Here is a 23,822-nt window from a genome sequence, read left to right on the forward strand (position 1 = left end):
AATGAGTGTAGTTGACATACCATGTTACATCAGTTTCAGGTGTACAACATAGTGGTTCCACAAGTTTATATGTTATGCTGTGCTCACCACAAGTGTAGCTACAGTCTGTCACCATACAATGCTTTTCCAATATCATTGACTATATTCCTTAAACTGTGCTTTTTATTTCTGTGACTTATTCATTCTATAACTGAAAGCTTATTATCTCCTACTCCCTTTAACCCATTTTGCCCGTACCCCAACCAAAAACGCACAGTTCTTAAGTGTCTCCCAGTTACAAGAGTTTTGACAAAAGTATATTGTTTTCTACCATGGATTTTAATGCATGAGATTCTAATTTGGATATAGATATAGATATAGATATAGATATAGATATTATATATATATATAATCACATATATATATATGTGATTAACAGCCATTTAGAAGCTTATGCTCAACTGATAGCAGCTGTTTACATGGTGCTATGAATACAGAAGCTCTAAAAGCCCTTATATTAGTCAACTCAGGCTGCTGTAACAAAATACCTTAGACTGGGTGGCTTAAACAACAGACATTTATTTCTCACAGTTCTGAGGCTGGGAAGTTCAAGATCAAGGTACTGGCAGATTTGGTTCCTGGTAAGAGACCTCTTCCTGGCTTGCAGATGGTTGTCTTCTTGCTGTGTCCTCACTTGGGAGCGAGAAAAAAAGCTCTGGTCTCTCTTCCTCTTCTTATAAGGACATCAATCCCATAATGTGCCCCACCCTCATGATTTAGCTAAATTTAACCTTCCAAAGGCCTTACCTGCAAATATCATCACATTGGGAGTTAGGCTTTCAGCTTGTGAATTTAGCAGGGTGGAGGGGTGGGGGAGGAAGGGTGGAACACAAACATTCAGTCCATAAGAGCCCTGAAACCTAAGTCTGAATTTGTTGTGCTTCCTAGTTTGGTTGTTTAATCTTGATGGAGTTATACTTTATAACAGTGTTTCCCTTAGAACTGGTAACTATTTTAATAGGAAGACTATGGTGTAGTCTGGCCAAATCTTCTGCTACCTGAAAGAATTTAAGAGGGAATTCTTTTTTTTTTTTTTTTTAAGATTTTATTTATTTTTTTGACAGAGGTAGAGACAGCCAGCGAGAGAGGGAACACGAGCAGGGGGAGTGGGAGAGGAAGAAGCAGGCTCATAGCGGAGGAGCCCGATGTGGGGCTCGATCCCACAACGCTGGGATCATGCCCTGAGCCGAAGGCAGACGCTTAACCGCTGTGCCACCCAGGCGCCCCTAAGAGGGAATTCTTGATTCAAGGAATTGCTGGAAAGGAAATCCTTAAATTACTGTTATTATCCTTGATGCAGGATACCCTGCCTACTACTGTGCTACTCTATTAAATGGGCCTGCTGCTATTTGGCAGAAAGAAAGCCATTCCTCTTAATCAGGAATTAACAACAGGTATACAGCTACATGATGATCAAATGATTGTTTCACTACCATAATGTAGCCTTAAGTTAACCTTGAAAAATCACTGCATCATACATATTAAATAGCCATGTGCTTTCTGCATAAGTGGATCACTAAAGTGCTCTTTCAGTGTGAAATAAACTCAGTCGACAGTAGACTGTTAGATTTATTTCATAATGTTGCTTTTATCAATACTTGATCCATAGAAGCTAATAATTTATGGCTTTTTATGCTACATGTATAAATATGTATGTAGCTTTAAATTTATTTACTGGGACCAAGTGTTAAAATTTGCTATAGATTATTTTCCCCTTATTAAAAAAACCTGGAGGGGAATATAAAATGTATTAAACTAACCCAGTGAATTAAAATGAAATTGGTACTTATTAGAAGACAGATATTTTATAGATGGCTTCTCGATTTCTGATAAATATTCATAGTTAAATTGGAATATGATCTCCCCAGGGAGAGGTGGACATTCTGCTAATGAAAGGGCACTAGAAGTGTAAGACTTCTGGACAAAAAAGAAAGCAGAGAAAGGATGTTCTAACCAGAACTATTTCTAGAATTGTGTTGGTGACTTCAATATTAATGCTTAGTTGTAATACTGAGAATTTTAAGGGAGTGGCTGGCCTTCCTTCAGTCCTTCCTTGCTATAGTTCCCTCTCTTGTATCCTCTCCCCCCCAATTTTAAAGATTTTATTTATTTATTTATTTATTTAGAGGGAGAGAGTGTGAGTGGGGGAGGGAGAGGGAGAGAGAGAATCCCAAGCAGACTCTGTGCTGAGCATGGAGCCCAATGAGGGGCTTGATTCTGTGACCCTGAGCCCATGACTAGAGCCAAAATCAAGAGTCAAAGGCTCAACTGACTGAGCCACCCAGGCACCTACTGCCCCCCCCCCCACCACCAATTCCCCACCAGTATTAAAATGAAGAAACTGGCTAGGGGAGTTATGAGATGGTATATATGAAAATATCTAACACTTTGTCTACTACTTGCTTAAAAATGTTAATGTTCATTGTATTATATTATAGTATATTATATTTTTTGCACATAGCCACTAGCTTTAAGCTTGGAACAATGTACGTGATTCTTATTACAGTTTAAACATTAATTTCACTCTGAATTTGAAGGTAGAATAATGGTAAGTATTAACAGCCCTTTTCTGTTTGTAGAAACAAAATCATCTTTTTTTTTTAAGATTTTATTTATTTATTTATTTGAGAGAGAGAGAGGGAGCATGTAAGAGCGGGGGGAGGGGCAAAGGGAGAGAGAGAAGCAGACTCACTGCTGAGCAGGGACCCTGATCTGGGGCTCAGTCCCATGACCCTGAGATCATGACCTGAGCTGAAGGCAGATGCATAACCGACTGAGCCATCCAGGCACCCAAAATCATCTTGTTGGTAAATGCAAATATTCGAACTAAAAGGAAAATCATGATGAAAAATAAAAAATTAAAAACCTTACAGTAAGGAGAGAATAGATACTCTGTTGAAACCATTTCTTGCTTTTGGTTAAAATTCAGACGGTTTTAAAAAGGTTATACATTTGCCTACGCCTTCCTTCTCCCTCTAATGAAGAGAAAACATGCCATTAAAAAAAAAATCATTTCATGGTATTTCTCACCTACCCACTTTGTAGTTTCTCTTGCCAGCTTACCCTCTGCCAGGACTCTTGAGGAATTATAGAACTAGATGAAAGTGATGTTCTCTCTCTCTTTTTTTAGATGGAGGGAGGAACAGAAAGAGAGGGAGAGAGAGAGAAACTTAAGCAGATTCTGTGCCCAGTGTGGTGCCCGACACAGGGCTCAGTCTCATGACCCTGAGATCATGACCTGAGCTGAAATCAAGAGTTAGACACTTAACTGACTGAGCCACCCAGGTGCCCCCAAAATGGTGTTCTTCTAAAGTAGTCTGGCAGTTAATGCTGGTCCTGGCAAACCTTTTTACAAAGTTACTGCACAAGTCTGCCAGTCAAGATCAAGAAACATATCTAAAGAATTGCATAAAGGCAGGCACTGAAAGTTTTAAACATATGTGTAGATTCATATAAAGATAAAGGAGGATCTATATAATAATCAAGACTTATAGAATTCTGAGCTTCTTAGCCTTGCATTTGAAGCCCCCATAATTGTGGTCTTTAATTTTTTAGTTTTCTTTTTCGCAAACCCTTCTTCACATTTCCTTACACTTCTTCCTCATTGCTTTCTATATCTTTCTCTGTGTTTTCCATCTCTGCTCAAACTAGTCTATGCCTGAAATCATCCTCCTTATCTTCTTGTCAAATTACTGTCCTTTCTTCATATTACTTCAGAGTACTGTCTCCTTTCTTCACAATCTTTTAAATTCTGTGACTAGTCTATCTTGACTCTTACAAATAATAGGAATCAAATAATTATAGGAAGAATGAATGAATTATGAACTCCTACCAGGCAGGAGTCTTATTCATCTTTGTATCCCCAAAGCATCTGGGAGACAGGATGCTGATGTGTAAAGAACATAGAATTAAATATAGTGCTTGGTTTTATCTTTTTGTAACTGCATGACCTTGGACAATTACTTAACCTTTTTGAACCACAATTTTGTGAATAAAATGGCACTTCACAGGTAGGCTTAAAAAGTATGCAGTTATATGCAGTTCAGAATATGCAAAACTGTTCCTTCATTGTGTATAGGATTCGATTGAATCACCTTTGAATATGCTAGTTGCCAAGGGAAATACTGATGAGTAATAAGATATTTATCCTCAAAAGGCTTATAGTCTTGAATTAAGGACTTCCACACATGAAACAAAGCAAACTATACGTAATATACTATAATTAAGTTTTAAATGAATTATAAGATAAAGGAATTCAGAGAAGAGGGGGTCTATAATAAATACAAATGGTAGGCCATGTGGTGGCCTGAAAGCTGTGTAGTATTGGTGGGGTAGCTGTGAAAGAGGATGAGAACAACATAAACAGAGATTGAATTGAGTGTAGTGTGATGTTTTTGACATGAGAAGTTAGCTAAGCTCTAGAGCAAAAGCCAAATTTTGGAGAATAGTTGTGAAGTAGGTCTACCTGTTAAAGGCCCTGAAATTCCATGTAGGCTTTCCATTACTTGCCACTTTTGATTTTAATACACAGATACTGAATATTGACTCAACCTGCTGTTTGAGCCTCATTATACTCCGCCCACACACCGTTCATTGTGGTCATAATGAACTTTTCACAATATCCTGAATATTGTGATTTTTCTGACCTTACTGCACTTAATGTCTCAGCGTCACTTGGCATAATTGCTCATGCTCTCCTAATTGAAACAGTTACTTATCCTAGATTTTCTTGGTCTTTTATCTCACTGACCATTTATCAATCTCCTTTGCTCTGATTCCTCCTCCTCTCCTTGATTTCAAATGATTGGAATGCCCAGGTCTCCATCCTGGCCTCTCTCCTTTCCTCTAAGCAACCTATTTCCCTAGGTTATTTCATTTGCCCACAAAATCTAAATATGGTCTATGTGCTATGAACTTTTCTGCTCTGAGCTGTCTTTGTTGACCTTCATCTCTGTACAGATGTATATGATACCTCTTTTTGCCTCTTTTCTCATAGGCATCTTAAATTAATATATCCAAAACTTCACTCTCAGTTTCCTCACCCAACCTGATTCTACCCCAGTTTTCCTTGTTAAATGCAATTCCATCCTTCCATTTGCTTAGTCCAGAAGCTTGGGGTTATGTTTTTCTCTCATTCCATTAGTTTGTCTGGCTTCTACCTCTAAAAGATATCTGAACCTGACAACACTTCACCTTCTTTGCCTCTACTACCCTAGTCCAAGTCACCATCACTTCTTGCCAAGACTAGCCTCCTAAGTCTCCTAGCTCTCCCTGCCTTTACTCTTTCTTCACTGTAGCCTGAGCAGCCAGAATAATATTGTATACATGTAAACGTAAGTCAGTTCTTAACCATTTCCCTGTATAAAACCTCCAGTGGCTTTCCATTGCAATTACTATAAATACCAAGTTCTTTACTATGGTCTGCAAGGACCTACATGATCAAACTACTCCTATCTCTTTCTTATCATACCAGCCTCAACTTAAATGGCATTTCCTCAGAGATGCCTTCCCTAACTATTCTGTTGAAAGTAATTCCCTTCACTCTGCGCCTCTGTTACTTTTTAATTGTAATCCTGTTCTATTTACTTCATAGCACTTAGTATTCTCTCAAATTACTTACTCACTTATTTGGTTATTGTCTGTCTCCTTTACTGAAATGTAAGTTTCATGAAAGCAGAGATCATGTTTTTCTTGTTCACTACTGTATCCCTAGCAGCTAGAACTATGTCATAAATATATGTAGGTGCTCAGTAAATACATGTTAACTGAGTAAATGAACATGCTATGTTCTTCTACTTATTATTTCTTTATCTTAAAAGTGCCACCCTTTTCTCTTCCCCAAATGGAGCAAAAATTTCATGCCTTCCAAATAATAAACACAAAGGTCCTACTTATCCTTCATATTTCAGCTTGTATTTTTCTTCTCCTCTGAAGCTTTCCCTAACCATTTCCCTCTTTCACTTTTTTTCGATTTCTCAGTTGTACCTATTACATTTTACTCTAGCTGTTTATATAACTGTCTACCCTTCTTAGATTGTGAAGTTTTTTATGGACAGGACCTAGGTATTTGGGTTGGTTTCCTTAGCACATGGAGTAATGCAAGGCATTGACCTAATGTTGATAAATACATGAATCAAAATCAAAATCTTAATCCCCTAGTAGTTTTCCAGAAAGTAACATTGCTTTGTGAGATACAAAGATGAATAAGACTCTTGCCTTCTGAAAATTCACAATTTATTCATTGTTCAATAAATATTTATCTACAGTGTGACAGACATTATGCTTAACTGCTAAGAATACAGTGACAAAGCTTCCTGCCTAAAGAAACTCTATTTTAGTTGGGTATCATTTCCTTTGATTTTGATCAATAATATTTCATGCTATAATTGGTGTTTCCTAAGTATTTTTAGTCCTTAATTAACCTGGGAACTCTATGGGAGGCAATGGGAGAGACAGATTAACTGCCTAATCCTAATCTTACGTTGCATTTATGTTTATCGCATAGTTACAGAATAGCAAAGGAGGAGTAATGGAGGCCAGAACTATGTAGCACACCCAAATTGTTTTCCCAATTCTACAAGCATGGCACAATTATACTCAAGGCTGCCAGTATAGATTATTCATACATAACAGTGGCAGATTTTTATTTTCAGTATTGATAGTGCTTTTTCATAAACAAACAGTACCATGATTTATGTTTCTTAATTTATGTGGTTAATTTCATTTATCGTGGTTTTGACACATTTCTAACATTTTGGTTAATGTTGCTCTAAATTCTCCAATTTCTAAATTCTGTGTATTCCTGAGTCCTAAGAGAAAGCACAGATATTTTGAAGGAATTTTGACATAACAGTTAAAGTTCTGTAGATATCCATATTTTCTGAATTTTGACTGAAACCATATTTCTGTTCTTATACAACATTCATGAGGATAAACAATACTTTATATTTCTGTTCTTCTAAAACAGCTGTTTCACTTGGATTTGAACCAGAGCCTTTGAATATACATCTTAGTAGCATATTTGGAATTTTATATAATTGAAAAATTTAGTTCTCTTGGAGGAAATACATATGCAGACAATAGCATATGACTTCTAGAAAATTCTTACATATGCAGAGTGTTTAGAATTGAAGTTTAAAAACACCTTGGTAGAGAAGGAGTTAACAGGTTAGCTCCCCTTGGTTGCTCTCAGCATGCTCTCTTGCCTTTAGGAGCTGAAAAGATGATAACATTGGGCCCGGACATGCCTGTGTGGAGGTTATGGTACTCCTGGGGTTTTTGCAGCTAGCTGTAAAGCAAGCTAGAACATGTTCATCTCAGAGTTCCTTGTTTTTCTTTCAACCCTTTCAGTGCCCTGCAGGAGTCATTAAATCAGAACTTCATGCTGATCATCACCCACCGAGAAGTCCAGCGGGAGTACAACCTGAACTTCTCAGGAAGCAGTACCATTCAAGAGGTGAGTTATGTCTCACAGCTAAGGAATAAAGGTAGCTCATTATAGCTAATGTTGACCCTGTTAAAGAGGGCTTATCTGTTCTAGTTGGAAACTCTCTTTATGTTTCATTATTGGGTTTTAATTTTAATTAACTGGAGCATCAATGATTACTGTAGATCTATTAAATGACTTGACCTAGAAAGATAGATGTTATAAATGAGAGCTCTTGATAACTCATAAAATAGTCAACTTAAAACCTTGCTTAAAAATAACTCATTGTTATGTAATGTATTTTATAGTTTTATAGTAATCAAAATATTAATTTGGAAATTGTTGACAGCATGCATTTTCGAATATGCCTATATTGTATTTGAAAGGTTGCTCTCAAGTATATTATTTATAATGTGTACCCTGCCTTTTTCTAAAAGGAGTTTGAGGAGGCTTTTCTTAAGTAGCCCAATCCCAACATTAGGCAGTATTCGTGAGATGCTGTTGGAGACTGTCAGTCTTCAGCTTAGAATATCTGAGATAGAGTGTCAATTATTTTCTTCAACGTGGCCAACCAGGGCCACTGTTTCAAAAAAAGAACCGCCCCCAAGAGAGAAAAGGTACCTTTTGACCTGTGGCCCCACCCACTTAAAAGCCAGTAATTTATCTCCATGGGGGGGGGAAGATGTATAAGGCTTTGATAGGACTTGTATTTAGAAACACTAAAATGACAATTATGACACATTACGTTTTGTTAATTGTAAAGACAACAATCATTTGTCTGCTAATATTTTTATAAAGATAATTATGATTAATCTTGGATTATTTCATAAATTTTTTCTTGGTCTACATTGCTTAAGATAATTATTAATGTCATATTGAAAGAATGAGTTGTTTTCACCCAATCATTTTTCAGACGTATATGAATTGTTTTAGTAGTGTTTGGACTATTAATGGTTTCCTTTTTGGATGTTTTGTCAATGAATTTCAACTTCTGAATTGGCCATAAGTAACTCATTGTTTGAATTTATTTTCTCTGTTTATCACATGAATAGTTTGTTGACAAATAAGTAAAATCTTTAAAATTTTTCTTGGCCCCTAGTTTGAATGATAAGTTTGAGTTACTTGATTTTTTTTTCCAGGATTTTGAACATATTAATTGGCATTTCATTTTAACCTCTACAATGGGCATTCTAGTCTTTAAATTTTCAATTCCTTGGAGAATCATTATTGCTTTTACTTTAGAAATAATGTTATTCTGGTAACTTCATGGTAGTAAAATTTAAATTATATATTGGATGCAGTTAAATAAGGAAATTTAGTTTCAAAACAAATAACTCCCATTTTAATCAAGAAAAGCAAAACTAGTACAAAGTAAATTTCATTTTGTTATTGATTTACTTTTTTAAATTGAAGACTAGTACAATGCATGATGGATAAATATACACTGCTTTATTTTTCTTTCTGATTGAAATTTTTATAGCCAAAATTTTTACCTTTTTTTTTTTTTTTTTTTTTTGCAGTTTTGGGTTTTTTTTAACATTTCTATAGTTTGAGTGTGTTTCAACTTTCTCCCACAAGAGGGCAGAAAGGACTATTAAACTGATAGTCTAAAAATGTCATTCGGTGTTTTCAAATTAGCTTCTCTTATATTAACAAAAAGGAGCATAATGGCCAAGTTATTGTTTGATTTACAGATAATTGGCATATTGCAGGGAGGAGACTTAATTTCACCCTTTTAAATTAAACAGGGAGATTTAAAAAGACATAAAATATTCATTAATGTTCGGTGATTATAAAGTAGTGGCATATATTTATTTTGCCTTTATTACTGTTTCGATGGGAAAATACTGCAAATATTTCCGAAATCGAGTTGGCCATACTGACAAGTTGAAATGTTTAAGCAGCGTTAATGCAATCTGCTCACACCTGATATCCTATGCAGAATGATTCAAAATGACTACATCAATTATTAAAAGAAATATTTAAAATTCTGTAAATGTGCCGTTGTGCGCCACAGTTGGCTGAAACTGTTCTCCATGGCCTGCTATTTAGATTATCAAATATTTTTTAAGCTTCAAGGACTTGAAAACAGTAAACCTTTTTCATACCATTTTCTAAATGAAAAATGTCCCGGAAATATTTTTGCAAAGACAGATATTCTTAGGTATTTCTCACAAGAGTTTGGTTTCTTCTTTTTCTTTTTTCTTTTTTTCCCTTTTTAAGTTTATTTAAAATAATATTTTGAAATTCTAGATGCCAGGACAAAATAAATGCAATTTCTAGTATCAGTGCCTTTTGTGAGTAGACAGGTACATGTAGGCTCTTTTATTCTGTACAATTTAGAAAAAACAAATGTAGGATTATGGTCTCTGGGCCTAGAATCACACTCTGTAGGCCTAGTTCTAAGACTTTTCTTCTTCAACTTATGGACTATTTGGGGGCTAGGGGGTGGTTCGGGAGGAATAGTTGCTCTTATGCTACAGCCATACAACCCACAGTGACACTTAAGTATGTCCTTTTTTTGTTGTATGATTGCAAGTCAGTTTGCAACACAATAAAAATACAATGTTGATATGATCTTGCAGTATGATTTTATGAATGTTAGAGTTTTTGCTATTAATGTGGAAGCTTAATGATGTCATGTATCTTAAATTATACATTAATTTCTGTCATCAGTTTCAGAAATCTCTTTTCGGTGTTGTTTAATAAGTCCAAGAATGAATTCTGACCAATATATGGGGGAAAGGAAGAAAAAACACCTGATTTTTTTCCAGGGTAGGAGTATATTATTTTTGTTATAGGTGAAAAAACAGCACATTTTTTGCTATTTTTAAATTTTGAAAGCCTTGTGTATATTAAAAAAAAAGCTTTTGTAATATTTTTCCCCCAGAGAGAAATTTGTATTAAATGAAATAGGGTTGAAAAAGGCACTATGACTTTTAATTAGACAAAATACATTTTTTAAAATACTGAATTAGAAAATAGAACTTAGATGCAGTTTGAATTTCAAATAAACTCTTCAGTGACCATATGTTCATGCAAGTTAGTGGTGATAAACCGTAGTTGTGCAAGTGTTTGTTCATTCTGGCTCTGTGGTCTCTTGCCTCACAATGCGTGACTTATGTCCTTTGGGTGCTCTAGATTTTAATTTAAACTAGTTAGATATTGAGGGGTTTTTTAAGCTCTTTACAAATCATTCCACTTACATTATCCTTCTACTTGAGGAAAAGGCAGTGATAGTATAAAAAGGTCAGACTGGAAAGTTGCAAGTAGTCATAGAATAAAAATCCTTTCTCTTTTTCCATTTCAACAAATAGTTTATGAAATTATCAGATAATATGACAATTACTTCGTGACAATCTGTCTTTCCACCTTTTTGGGTCCTGAAGTAGCTACTTTGCACACTTTAAAACAGTGAATTTCTTTGAAAATTAAAACAAGATTACCCCTTATTTAATGAATTTTCTACACTGAGAATTCAGTTTTTAAACAGTCGATTATACAGATTCTAGTAATACTGTCTAATACTATTAAAATCTATGATTACAAATGCACTTGGGATTGGTTAAATTAAGGGAAAAAAGATTGATTTGCCTAGTGCAAATCCTAAACCCAGGTGTGGAAAAGGATATGAAGTCCCTGAAATCAAGCCAACTCTTCTTGGAAACTAATTCTTTGTTGTCCATATTACTATTGCAAAAGCTTCTATTAGGCAAAATACCCACTTTTCTTTGCAGGTGTCATACAAACTTAAGGAATACGTATATGACCCAGAATAACAATAATAAGAAACCTAAGTATTTTTGGTATGGAATCATTGAGTATTACTTATCTGTTATAGCTAGAAGCATGATAAATAACTATTGGAATTATTTAAATCCTTTTCCAAGTTTCACTTTACCCTAGAATTCTCACTGTTCTTATTAATGTTGATTTAGTTCTTAAGGGGAATGAAAGGGGAAAATTGATGACCTATAAAGATATATCTTGCATAGAATAGTAAAACATTTCACTACTAATACTAGTGATTGTTAAGTGAGAAGTTAATAGTTTGAATTAGTGATAAGAAATGAACTAAATACAGAAATCATAACAGTCTTTAAAAATAATCTTGACTAAATAATTGTGAAATCATGAGGCTAGTTCTGATTCTGCAATTTGAAACTTGTGTTGGGTTTTGTGCCTGTTTTTCTACTTGCTACTTTCTGAACTTCCTTGACTAATGTATGTTTCTAACTATTCTCCTTTGATGCTGGAGATCATTAACAGTATTAAATATGTAGGTTTTTTACAAATTGTACTAATAAGCAATTTTCTGGTATTGGGTTGACTATAACTACTTAACTAACATGACCCTTCTGTAAATGTTTTAAGTATAGTTGTTTTTTGTTTGTTTGTTTGGTTGGTTTGTTTTGTTTGTTTGTTTGTTTTCCAGTTTAGAGAGGGCGGCGGGGGGGGGGGGTGCTGGCACAGAACTGAAGAGTAGAGTAGCTGAGAATGTGCATATGCAAGAGGGTAAATTAAATTGTGTGCTTATTTAATTAAAAGTTTAAGTGGTTTATAAATTTACTTCAAGATAAATGGCATATATAAACTCAATTAGATTGAGCCCATTTTAATTAGCATATATCATAGTTTGATTTTTTTTTAAATTTGAAATCACAAATGACATCTTAGCAAGAATGAAAGAGATATAATTTCTTAAGCAATTGGGCAATGAATTCAAGCCTTTATTCAGCTTTCAGAAAAGGACATTATGAGTTTCTTTTAAATATGCTGGTACATTATTAGTTTCAAGTTGAATTTTATAATCTGTTGAAGTCATACCACTTTAAGGGAACAAATTGCTAATGATCATTTTATAAATATTGGTTACCTGTGATTCTTAGTAAATCATCCCCTTAGGAAATAAGTTTAAGTAATATTTACAATGCTGCCATTTGGAACTGACAAGTCTTTTTCTGTCTCCAAAAGTATTTTAGAATAATCTCTCTGGGAAATTTTTTTTTTTAAGCCCATGTAAGTATTTCTTCACCTACTTTTCAAGAGGATAGAAACAATGAAATTTTGTTAAGAATTAAGGGCAATGCTTTAGTCCTTTGTTACTTAAGATATGTGTATCCTAACATCTTTTTAGCTGACCGTGTTTCATAATCTGTGATTTGTGTGTTGGTAGTTTTGAAATGTCTGAGTTAAGAGAAATTATGTTCAGTTATCAGAAACTAATAAACATAAGACATTTTTATATGCAAGAAAAGGCAGAGAGTAAATAATTGCACTGGTGACCAATACTGTAATAATCCTGTTTTACAATATGCACTTGACAGGTTGTAATAGTGCTAATTGAAGAGACTAATTCACACTTGCTTCATTCTATTCAAAGGCAAAATCAGCAGCTTGTTTTGCTTTTGACCAGATGGTCCTCATGAACACCTACTGTGCACTTTAAGTGCTTTACTAGAATTACAAAGGCTGGGGGCTGCGTTCGACTCCAAATGATTTGAGAAGAGAGAGAGAGACAGAGAGAGAGAGAGGGGGAAAAAAACCCCTCTGTGCTCAATGGATTTGGTGCAAGTAAATTAATTCTAGTGGACCCATTACACACTGAGCCCCCTTTTCAAAGCTCTGAGCCTCCTCGCTTGCTCTGTAGCAATGAGAAAGAGAAAGAGAAAGGCAGATTACTGCAAACAGAAATAAAAAAAAGGGCTATGAAAGGGAGAAAAGAGGCCTTGAAGCCTTTCATATCATTTGAGTTTTTCAAGTGCGTTATTTTTGGGGAGGGTGGATATATGAAAAGCCAATTGGAGTTTTTTTTGTTTTAAAGTGCGCTATTTAAGCACCATGAATATAGGCGCAAGAGCAACAGTTGACTGAGTTTACTGTGGTGAAGCTTTGTGTCCGAGGATGAATCAAATTCATTATATTCAACTCTTTGTGTTTTAACATGAATGTAGGGTTAGTTTCACAAGACTGTGTCTGTTTAGGATAATTATAATTTAATATTTTCCTTTCATAAAGTTATCACTGTAGATGTCTAAAATTTTAATCAAAGCAGATTTTGTACATTGACTTTGAAGCACCCTGACAGTTTAAAATTCAAAGGAAAGCTTTTTTAGTTTTCAAAAGAAAAGAAAGGCTCATTCTAATGGCATTGAAGCAGAGATTATTATAACTAATTAGAAGTCACACATCTGTTAGCTTTTGGTTTGTGACTTACTTATGTATTTTTTGAGTAAAATATATACTTTAAAAATATATTGCTGTTATTGAGTGAACCCAGAGGAATAAAACGCACTTGATAGGGAACCATTTATTTGAGCCAACCATTTTTGCAAATTTCTACACGGTCCCATAAAAATATGTAGTATACTAAAGTCTATTAAATGTGAATGGGATTGTAAATTAATAATCTGAAATTAAATATGCTTCCAAACAAAATATTTTCACATAGTTCTTGTTAGCATAATTCTAATTATTAACCAAAGTTATTATGACACAACAAGAAAATTAGCAAGCCCATTTTGTGCAAATGCATAGTTATCCTTAAAGCTGTTGATGGTACAATTGTAATTTGGAATACTAACACTGTAAAATAATGAATTCTTTTAAGCTATGTGGGTTAGATAAGATACAAGGGATCACATCTAGGGCATGTCAATTTTGTATGTTATTTTATACTTTGAAGTTTAATTCTCGTGATATATTTCTGTTGCATGGTCTACTTTTGTTTGATGGCATACTGACATTAATTCAAGTGCATTTTTATTATAGTTATTAGCAAAGAATACAACAAAATCATGCCAATAATATATAACTTAAAGATAATTGTAAACAATTCATAGAGAAGACACTTTCTAAGTTTGGCTCATTTCTTTAAATGAATGTCTAGAATTTATATTTTAAAAGGCATAAGGCACTAATAATGCTTTATATATCAATATATGTTAGTTACATTCTTAGGAAGTAAAATTTAGAAATGTAAAAATAACTACAAAAACATTTTAAGTTTTATTTTTCAAAGACTTTTAATAGTAGCATGCCTTCTTTGATATTTAAAATAAAATTTGATTCATTTCCTATTAATGTCATTACTTTGGGACTTCGTTCATTGAAATACAAGTTTTGAGGTGAGGAAGAATGTAAGGGGAATCCCCAAACCTTCAACCAACAAAACATAATGAAATTTATAAGCAATAAGGTGTTAATGAATTGATACCCTTTGGGAGAAAAGGATTTCTAGAAAAAAATATGAATGATTAGGAAAACTTACTGAAAAATTCTTTTGCGGTGGACTGTTTAAAAATGAAGGTAAGACTACAAGATTCTCTTTCTTGTAGAAAAGCTATCATAAAAAGCTATCTTTAAATCTAAAACTTCAATTAGTGACATAGTTTGACCATGACCATGCAGCCAGTTACTTAGGTGGGGCTGATTCTTTGGTTTCATAGGCACAGTAGTGGGAGCCTTTCTCCTAATGAAGAAGAGTTTCTTTCAGTATTAAAATATTAACCCCTAGATTCCTGAATGCCAGAGATGAGGTTCTGTCCTGTAGGGGAATGGTTGAAAAGGCTACAATTTTTTTTTTTATAGACTTAGTAGGTACCATGTTACTTAAGCTGAGAAATACTTTAACATTTAAGTATCCTTCAGCCATAAAATAAGAATAATAACCTCATTCTTCTCCCGAACCAACCCCAGCAAAAAAAAAAAAAAAAAAAAGAGAGAGAGAAAGAAGTAAATCAAAGGATGGGTAAGTGAATAAATATAAAGCGCTCATAAACATAACTTAGATTGAATGAAGGTACATTAAGGCTTGCATGCTGAAAATTATTTACATGTTTATCCTTATATACCAAAGATTATTTGTCCGTAACCCCTTAAACATCTGTTTATGATCATTTTTCTTTTGTTTAGTGTGTCATGTGTATGACTTAATACTATCTAGTCAACGAGTTCTTTTTCAAACATATTTAGTATGGAAAATAAAACTTTAAAAAATTCTATAGCTCAGTTTAGAGCTATATTACCTTATTATTACCCTCAATACATTCCTTTTTTTAAAAAAATATTTTTAAAAGAAAAAAGACTTTAAAAGCTTGTAACAAACATTTTTTATAAATGTATTCCTTGCTTTGTGGTCATTGCGTGACCAGACAGTAGAGTACTGGATTGTTTTAACGTTTTTACAGCTGCAAGGCAAAAGCATCTGTTCATTGCAAAGCCGGCATTGTTTAATTTTGACACTGACTTTTCCATGCGTCTTGTACCAAGCGCTGGATTAGATGCCACTAAGATGAAATTTGTTTTAAGTTGCTCCCAAAGTGCAGCTGTCCCCATATACAGCCTTGTAGCTTAACCAAAACAGACAGACATAGGATCAATCAGAATCTTTGTACAGGGTCACCTTACTAGGCTAGAGAGGCTCAGAGAAGGAATGTTAATGATATTTATTGTGAATAACTGCAAAATTAGTTTCCAAGCTGATTTAGTATATGTAGAAGTATACACTTCCCCTTTTTAGGGCAACAGAACCATTATTAAATATTAAGCTTTTAAACTGGGTTATAATGGTCAAATACTATGGTGCCTATATATACACAGGCACTATTCTTCCACATTTGATTGCAAGAAAAATGATCAGTTTATTGGTCACTAAAGTAGTAATTGACTGAAAATAAAACTCAATCTAAAATGGCTCTGCTAAAATCTTGAGAAGTGGACATTTTTATAGAATGATAATTTTTCTTTAATGTTTCAAGTGAATGAAAAATGAAAGAGCACCTCACTTCCCGGGTTTCCTGGGATTGTGTGAATTTCTACCCAGCTGGTCCAAATTGATTGATACAGGGCCAAATATTTGTCTGCCTACATTTCAAAGTCTATAATTTGCTAATGAATTGTGGTAATAATCTTTCATCATACATGAAAGATTTAGCCAAACAATTTGCTAAGTATGTATTTTGATCATAAAATTTTTGGACTTACACCAAGCTTTACATCTATTTTACAGCTTATGCATGGGGGTGGAGGGAGAGCAGGGGGAGAAATAATACTGAACATGAGCACTTGATGGAAAGGGATGAAGGAAATGAGGGAAGAAGGTACTTTGGAAAAGAGTAATGCTGGGAAAGTCCTATGAGTGACAGTGGAAAACAAATTCGATTTGCACTTAGAGTACAAAATAAAATTTTTTAAATGCCAGCAGTTTTAGCCTGTGGTGTCCAGAGGTATGGTATGTATCCAGGTACATGAAATCAAGGAAGAAATCTTTTCCTTTTTGTCTACAGCTGTTCCACACATTGATATGGAATAATTTCCTCGAAACTTTATGCTAGAAAAGTCAAGTGCCCACAAATTAAAAGTAATTGAAGGCCTAAGAATAAGAACCAGATATTTGTTGGGGTTGATTAAAAAAAAAAAAAAACAGTGAAGAAATAAATACGATTTGACCAATTCCAGAAGAAGGTGAAAGAGGAACCTCCTAGTTAAGCTTTTAAAATGACTGTGGGCATCCAAGAAAATATTTTCTCCCTCTAAAACAAAGACTGTACAAAGGACAGTGGGGCTCATATTTGTGTGTGTGTGTGTGTGTGGGGGTGATATTTAGGATTAAGTATCCTCCATTTGGGAAAATGTAAATCTTAATTATGTATTTTTGAAGAGCAGCACAAGATAGACTGCAGAGAAAGCCCAGGATTAGCCAATGGAGTGAGAGGACAAGAAAATGTTCTAAATAAGATTCTATTGTATATCAGTAATTTCTATTTCATTGTTAGGATTCAAGGTGCCGTGACTTCTTATTTGACTGATATAGTCTGAATTGTTTTCAAGTTGTCCATGAGGAGAATATTTAATAATATTGATAAAGTTTTCCTTGCCTTGCAGGTAGGTGGTTTAAAGAAAAGCAGGTAGCTAGAAAGAGAGAAACCATATTATAAGAGACTGAACCTTCCATTTTATGGATTTTAAAGATAAGCAGCTTTAGAATTTTTATGTACCTGCTGGACCTCTTGATTATGTCACATTTCCAGAGCATTAATTTTTATCCATTTATGTAGTTCTCTTTTCTCTGGTAGAGCTAAGCCTATTCTAAATGTTAGTACAGTGAATGTCTATCCAAGATGGCACCATTGGAAACTCCTAATGTGTATGGGAAAGTTAAAGATTTATATGTCAAACTAGAGCTTTATTTCAAATGAATTGAAATCTTGTTTTACAGTTCACTTTCTCAGGCTCTTTCCTTCTATTGTGATTTTTTCCTGTTTCACCGATTTGATGCTTGTCATAGTTCTTTTGCGAGCATATTGTTATCACATTTATGATAGTGCAGTTAATATAGAAGAGACCCTATAATCATTATGAAGGAAAAAATTATCAAAACTGAAGGTTACAGAAGGGAGGGGTGTTGGGGGATGGGGTAACCGGGTGATGGGTATTAAGGAGGGCATGTGTTGTGATGAGCACTGGGTGTTATATGCAATTAATGAATCGTTGAACACTACATCAAAAACTAATGATGTACTATATGTTGGCTAATTGAATATAATAATAAAAAACATTTAAATAAAATCAATTATGAGTGAGATAGTGACATTCCTGATTCTCTTGTTCACAATTTTATAAAAATTGCATCTCAAAAACATTGAAGTTATAGGTTATATATGTTAAATTCAAATTATGCTGTTGCCATTTGTTTCTAGTACTTTTTGGTGTTCTGTTATCAAAAACACTTAACATTTCCATGCCTACCTTTGCCTGATGAAAATGTGAAGTATTTCCCACTAAGAGGTATATTTGTAATGTCTAATAATAATTACTGTTATTATTATAGAATATCAGTTAAACATCAGTTCATTTCTGTTGAATTGGGAGGTATTTCCCTTATGCTTCACATTGTAAAGGAGAGAATTTTAATAAGGGATATTTAAGGCTGCTGTTTTTTTGTGGGTAATTTTTGTTGCTAATAACAGGTTTGCACATGGATCGCTTTGCTTGGAATTTGAAATTTCAGAAATAAGTAAAATGTCTTATGAGTCCTAATTTCTATTAGTAATTGTAATTTCAAATATTGTAACCAATGTTTGTATATAATGAATGGAGCAATATGTGGAGCATGACTCTAAAAGTGATTGATATATTAACATGCTTACATGTCATAAATTTAAGTGAACGTTGATGCCTTCAAATTAGTCATCTTTGTTATTGATATATATATCCTCTGTTGCTCAAAAGTTATTCTAGATTTCTAGGAACTGGCTTTAGAGACTGATGCTTTTTTAAATTTTTCTTTTGGAATGACTTCATGTATGGCCGATCTTTGTCCTATGAAAGGGAGAAATTGATTTGTTGAAACTGCCAAAAGTATTTGGAAGCCAGATGTTGTGAGGCAGGTGGTTATTCAATCTGGGTAGTCACATTTTTGGTTATTCTCTCTTTTCTGAGCTTCTCCTCTCTGTGTAAATATATATCTGTATTAGCATTTACCACACTCATTTGCTGTTATCTATTTACTTATTTTTCCCCCTGTTAGACTAAAAGCACCTTAAGAACAGGAGAAGTATCAAATTCATCTATTTCTGGACCTACCACTGAATTTGTTAAAGAGTTGGTATGTTTAATGAATGACTGAATTAAAAAAGAATCTATAACTCAATGAGATTATTTGCATCTGAAGGCATTTGCAAAAATGAAGTCATTCAAGTATTTCTAAGTATTTCAAGCATTTTAAGTATTAACATTGACATAAACAGGTACTTTCTCAAGGGAATTATGAGAGATATCTCTGATTTGGCTGTATAAATTCTCACTTATTTGTTAAAAATGAGACTGAGAATAGTTTGCACAAAAAGTGTAAAATAAAATTCTGACTTAAAATAGATTTATGTCATCCTTAATTTGTAATATCTGCCAGGTCATTTCTTGGTGTTGTTTTCCAAATCTAGGGGATGCAGTCTTATAGATTTTAATCTAATTATTTCTCAATTGGCAATTAGTTAACTTGTGGTAGTGGAAAGATCATTACACTATGGTTTATGAAATCTGAGTTCTAATCTTCCTGCTACTAACAAGCTGCACGATCATCTAGCCCTGAGTGGTTTGGTATTTCTTTTTCATTTGTTGGACTTTTTCGTAATGTAGAACTGCAGAAACTCAAAGTTTTTGCTGGTGAAAATATAAAATGTCTTGGAACTTTATGCATAAAATCCCTGTGCCCCGTTGAACCTGGTGTATACTTCTATTGCAGCACTTCTATCCTTTTGTTTTGTGTTTGTTTTCCTTCTCATGGTAGGCTTCTTGAGGGTAAGATCTCAGTCATTTAATCTTCATATTTATAGCACTAAATGTAGTACCTAGCACCTTATAAATGATTATTGAATGAACAAATATTTACATGAATCACCATCCAGTAGTTGAAAAGAAATTGGGAAACCTGGATTCTAATATCTGATATTTTGCTTTCTTAGCTATAGGAGTTTGGGTAATTCATTTAACTACTCTGGGTCTGGGTCATTTATGAAAAATAGGAAATGGTTTCAGAGGAGTTTCCTGCTTCTAAAATGTAGTCATTACATTGTGAATTTAGAAATTTCATATGTGCTTCAATTGAACCTTGTGTGTGAGGTGGGGATGGGTGAGAGAGAACTGGTCAATAGCTAGTCACCATGTATGTAAATATGTATATATTTCACTGTGGAATGTAAATATCCCTTTAACACTTAAGATGTTAAGAGGTTCAAGATTGAAATAGAGGCCTCTCTTGCCATGGTGTTTGCATTTCTAGAATTGAGATTTTTTATTTTTATCTTGAAGTAGACTTTAACCTTGAATACATATGATCTAACAAGACTTTAAAGGTTTTTTTAAAAAATATAATGTATTATTTATTTCAGGGGCACAGGTCTGTGATTCATCAGTCTTACACAATACACTGTGCTCACTACAACACATACCCTCCCCAATGTCCGTCACCCAGCCACCCCATCCTTCCCAATTACATAAACATAATAAGTCTTTCTAATACATAAGATTTTTAAATATTGAGTTATGTCAAAGTAGATGGTATTAATTTAATGTCATTAGTTTCACTTGTGGTAAGTGAATGAAAATTCTATAAGAATATCAAGGCTATAAAGATAACTACCATAAGGATATAGCTATAGATCAATGGAACAGAATTGGAAGTCCAGAAATAAATCTCTTACACTCAAGGTCAATTAATTTTCAGCAAGGTTACCATGACAATTAAACATGGAAAGAATAGTATTTTCAACATATGGTGCTGGGACAACTGGATATCTATATGCAAAATGAAATTGGACTACTCTTTCACATCATATGTAAAAATTAATCAACTGGATCAAAGACCTAAATATAAAAGCTAAAACTGTAAAACTCTTAGAAGAAAACATAGGAATAAATCTTTATGACCTTGGGTTAGGTGATGGTTTCTTTAGATATAACATCAAAAAGACAAGCAACAAAAGGAAAAACAGGTAAATTGGACTTCATCAAAATTAAAAAACTTGATGCCTCAAAGGATACCATCAGTAACGTGAAGAAAATACTCAGAATGGAGGAGCATATTTCCAAATCACTTATTGATAAGAGACTTGTATCTGGAATATAAAGAACACTTACAACTTAACAATGAAAAGACAACCTAATTTAAAAATGAGTAAAGAATTCAAATGGATGTTTCTCAAGAGAAGATATGTAGTGAGTATTCACATGAAAAGTTGCTCAACATCTTTAGTCATTAGGGAATTGCAAACCCACCAGAATGAGATGGCATTTTATATCACTAGGATGGCTAGAATAAAAAAGATGACAATAACAAGTGTTGATAAGATATTGAGAAGTTGGAACCCTCATGCAGTAGCTTTGGAAGACAGTTTGTCAGTTCCCCAAAAAGCTAAACAAAGAGTTACCATATGACCCAGTAATTCCACTCCTAGATGTATACCAAAAGAATTGGAAACATGTGCACACAAAAATGTGCACGTGAATATTCACTGCAGCAGCACTATTCTTAGTAGACAAAATAGAAAAAAATCCAAATGTCCATCAACATATCTGATGTATGAATAAACAAATTATGGTATATCCATAAGTGGAATAGTATTCAGTCATAAAAAAGGAATTCAGTACTGATATATGCTACAACATAGATGAATCTTAAAAAAAAAATGCTAAGTGAAAGAAGACATACACCAAAGGCCATACATTATATGATTCCATTTAAATGAAATGCCTAGAATGGGCAAATGTACAGAGACAATAGATAGATTAGTAGGGCAGTAAAACTACTCTGTACCATAATGGTGGATACATGTTACTATATTTTTATTCAAGCCCGTAGAAGGTATAATACCAGAAGTGAATCCTAATGTAAATTATAGACTTTGGGTGATAATAATGTGTCAACAGCGTAGGTTAGTCATTTGTAATAATTATACTGCTTTGGTGGGGATGTTGCTAATGGAGAAGACATGCATTTGTGGGGGCAGGGGCTATATGAGAAACCTCTGTGTCTTCTCAAATTTCCTATGATCCTGAAACTATGCTAAAAAATAAAGCCTATTTTAAAAAATTAAAAAGTAGGTTAGTTTTTGCCAGGAACACATGGCTGAGGGAAAGGGGTATGGGTGGTGGCTACTAAGGAGTACAGGGTTTTATTTGTTGTTTTGCTTTGTTTTGTTTTTTACATAACCCACTAGTCATGCAACACAATGCATTTAAAATATTAAATATCTTTAAATAATTGTTTATTTACATGTTTTATAAACAAAGTTTTACATTATGAGAACTATAATGTAATTTAAGCACAGCACAAGTTCTTCATGTGTATTCCAAGTGTTTAAGAAAGTCAGTTTAAATCTTTCTGTTTGTATGTATACAAATTTGTTTTTGTGCACATATCTCTCCCTACTTAAACTCATTTTTAAAGTTCTAAAATAATAAAACAAAAAGCATACTCAGCTTTGCAAAATATGAATTTGCCATATGTATGATTTTTATGTGTTTTTCATTGTAAAATTTACATAACATAAAATTTACCATTTTAACCATTTTCGAGTGTACAGTTCAGTAGAATCAGATACATTCACAATGTTGTATAACCATCACTGCTATTCATCTCCAGAAATTTTTTCATCTTCCCAAAGTGTTACTCCATACCCATTGGACAGTAACTCCCCAATTCTCTCTCCCCCTCAGCCCTGGCAACCACCATTGTACTTTCTGTCTCTATGAATTTGACTACTGTAGGTACCTTACATAAATGGATTAGTATATGTCCTTTTGTGACTGGCTTATTTCACTTAGCGTAATACCTTCATGGCATAACATTTTTCAGAATTTACTTTTTAAGGCTGAATAATATTTCATTGTGTGTATATACCACACTTTGTTTATCCACTCATCTGTTGATGGTGCATTCGGATTGCTTATAGCTTTTGGCTATTGTGAATAATGGTGCTATGAACATGGATGTACAAATACCTAATCCAGCCCCTGCTTTCAGTTCTTTTGGATATATATCCACAAGTGATACCCTGCTCACAGGTAATTCTATGTTTAAGTTTTTGAGGATTGTACCGTTTTCCACAGTGGCTGCAGCATTTCACTTTCCCACCAGCAATGCGTAAGAGTTCCAATTTCTCCACATCCTCACCAACATTTGTTATTTTCTGTCTTTTGGATAATATCCATTCTAGTGGATATGAAATAGTATTTCACTGTGGTTTTAGTTTGCATTTTCCTAATTACTAGTAATGTTGAGCAAGCATCATTTCATGTGCTTATTGCTCATCGTAGATCTTCTTTGAAGAAATGTCCATTCAAGTCCTTTGCCCACTTAGGGGGATATTCTTTATGGAGTGATAAAAACATTCTGGAATTCGTGATAAAAACATTCTGGAATTCTTGGTTGCACAAGTTTGTGAATGTGCTACCAACCAGTGAATCGTACACTTAAAAATAATAAAAAATAAACTAAACCAAAAATTGGATATGGAGAACTGAGAGCTTGTAAGAGAACTACAACTACAAATTGGGTAATTGTACCAAAAAGGAAGATTAAAGGCTTGGGGATGATGCCACCAGGATAAATTATATAAAAACACCAAGTATCAATTTACCAATGTTTACCAAGAATTTAAAGAACTCTTTTTGTGATAGTAACTAGATATCTTCTTTTTCTATTGAAGTTAAACCAAGAGAAAATGGACTTTGTAATGTTGGAGAGAATTTTTTTGAGTTTGACATTATTAAGCTTTGGAGAGTTGTATGGAATCACATCCTATAAGCATTTCTGTAAAATATTTAAAAGGGGACAGATTGTTACTTGGTTTCTGAC

At 33.8% G+C, this 23,822-nt stretch overlaps 1 protein-coding gene across 5 annotated transcripts in view; it reads left to right on the forward strand.

Annotated features, from left to right (window-relative positions):
- The window catches only part of FAF1 (Fas associated factor 1), a 486,729-nt gene that overhangs the window by 238,214 nt on the left and 224,693 nt on the right, over positions 1-23,822 (forward strand). For all 5 annotated transcript variants that reach the window (XM_048220345.2, XM_048220346.2, XM_057310649.1 and 2 more), the window contains one exon: positions 7,390-7,495. In XM_048220345.2, the coding sequence (XP_048076302.1) occupies positions 7,390-7,495 (106 nt within the window). The remainder of the gene's footprint in view (positions 1-7,389; positions 7,496-23,822) is intronic.

Source organism: Ursus arctos, unplaced genomic scaffold, assembly GCF_023065955.2.
Source record: "Ursus arctos isolate Adak ecotype North America unplaced genomic scaffold, UrsArc2.0 scaffold_12, whole genome shotgun sequence".
Lineage (NCBI taxonomy): Eukaryota > Metazoa > Chordata > Mammalia > Carnivora > Ursidae > Ursus > Ursus arctos.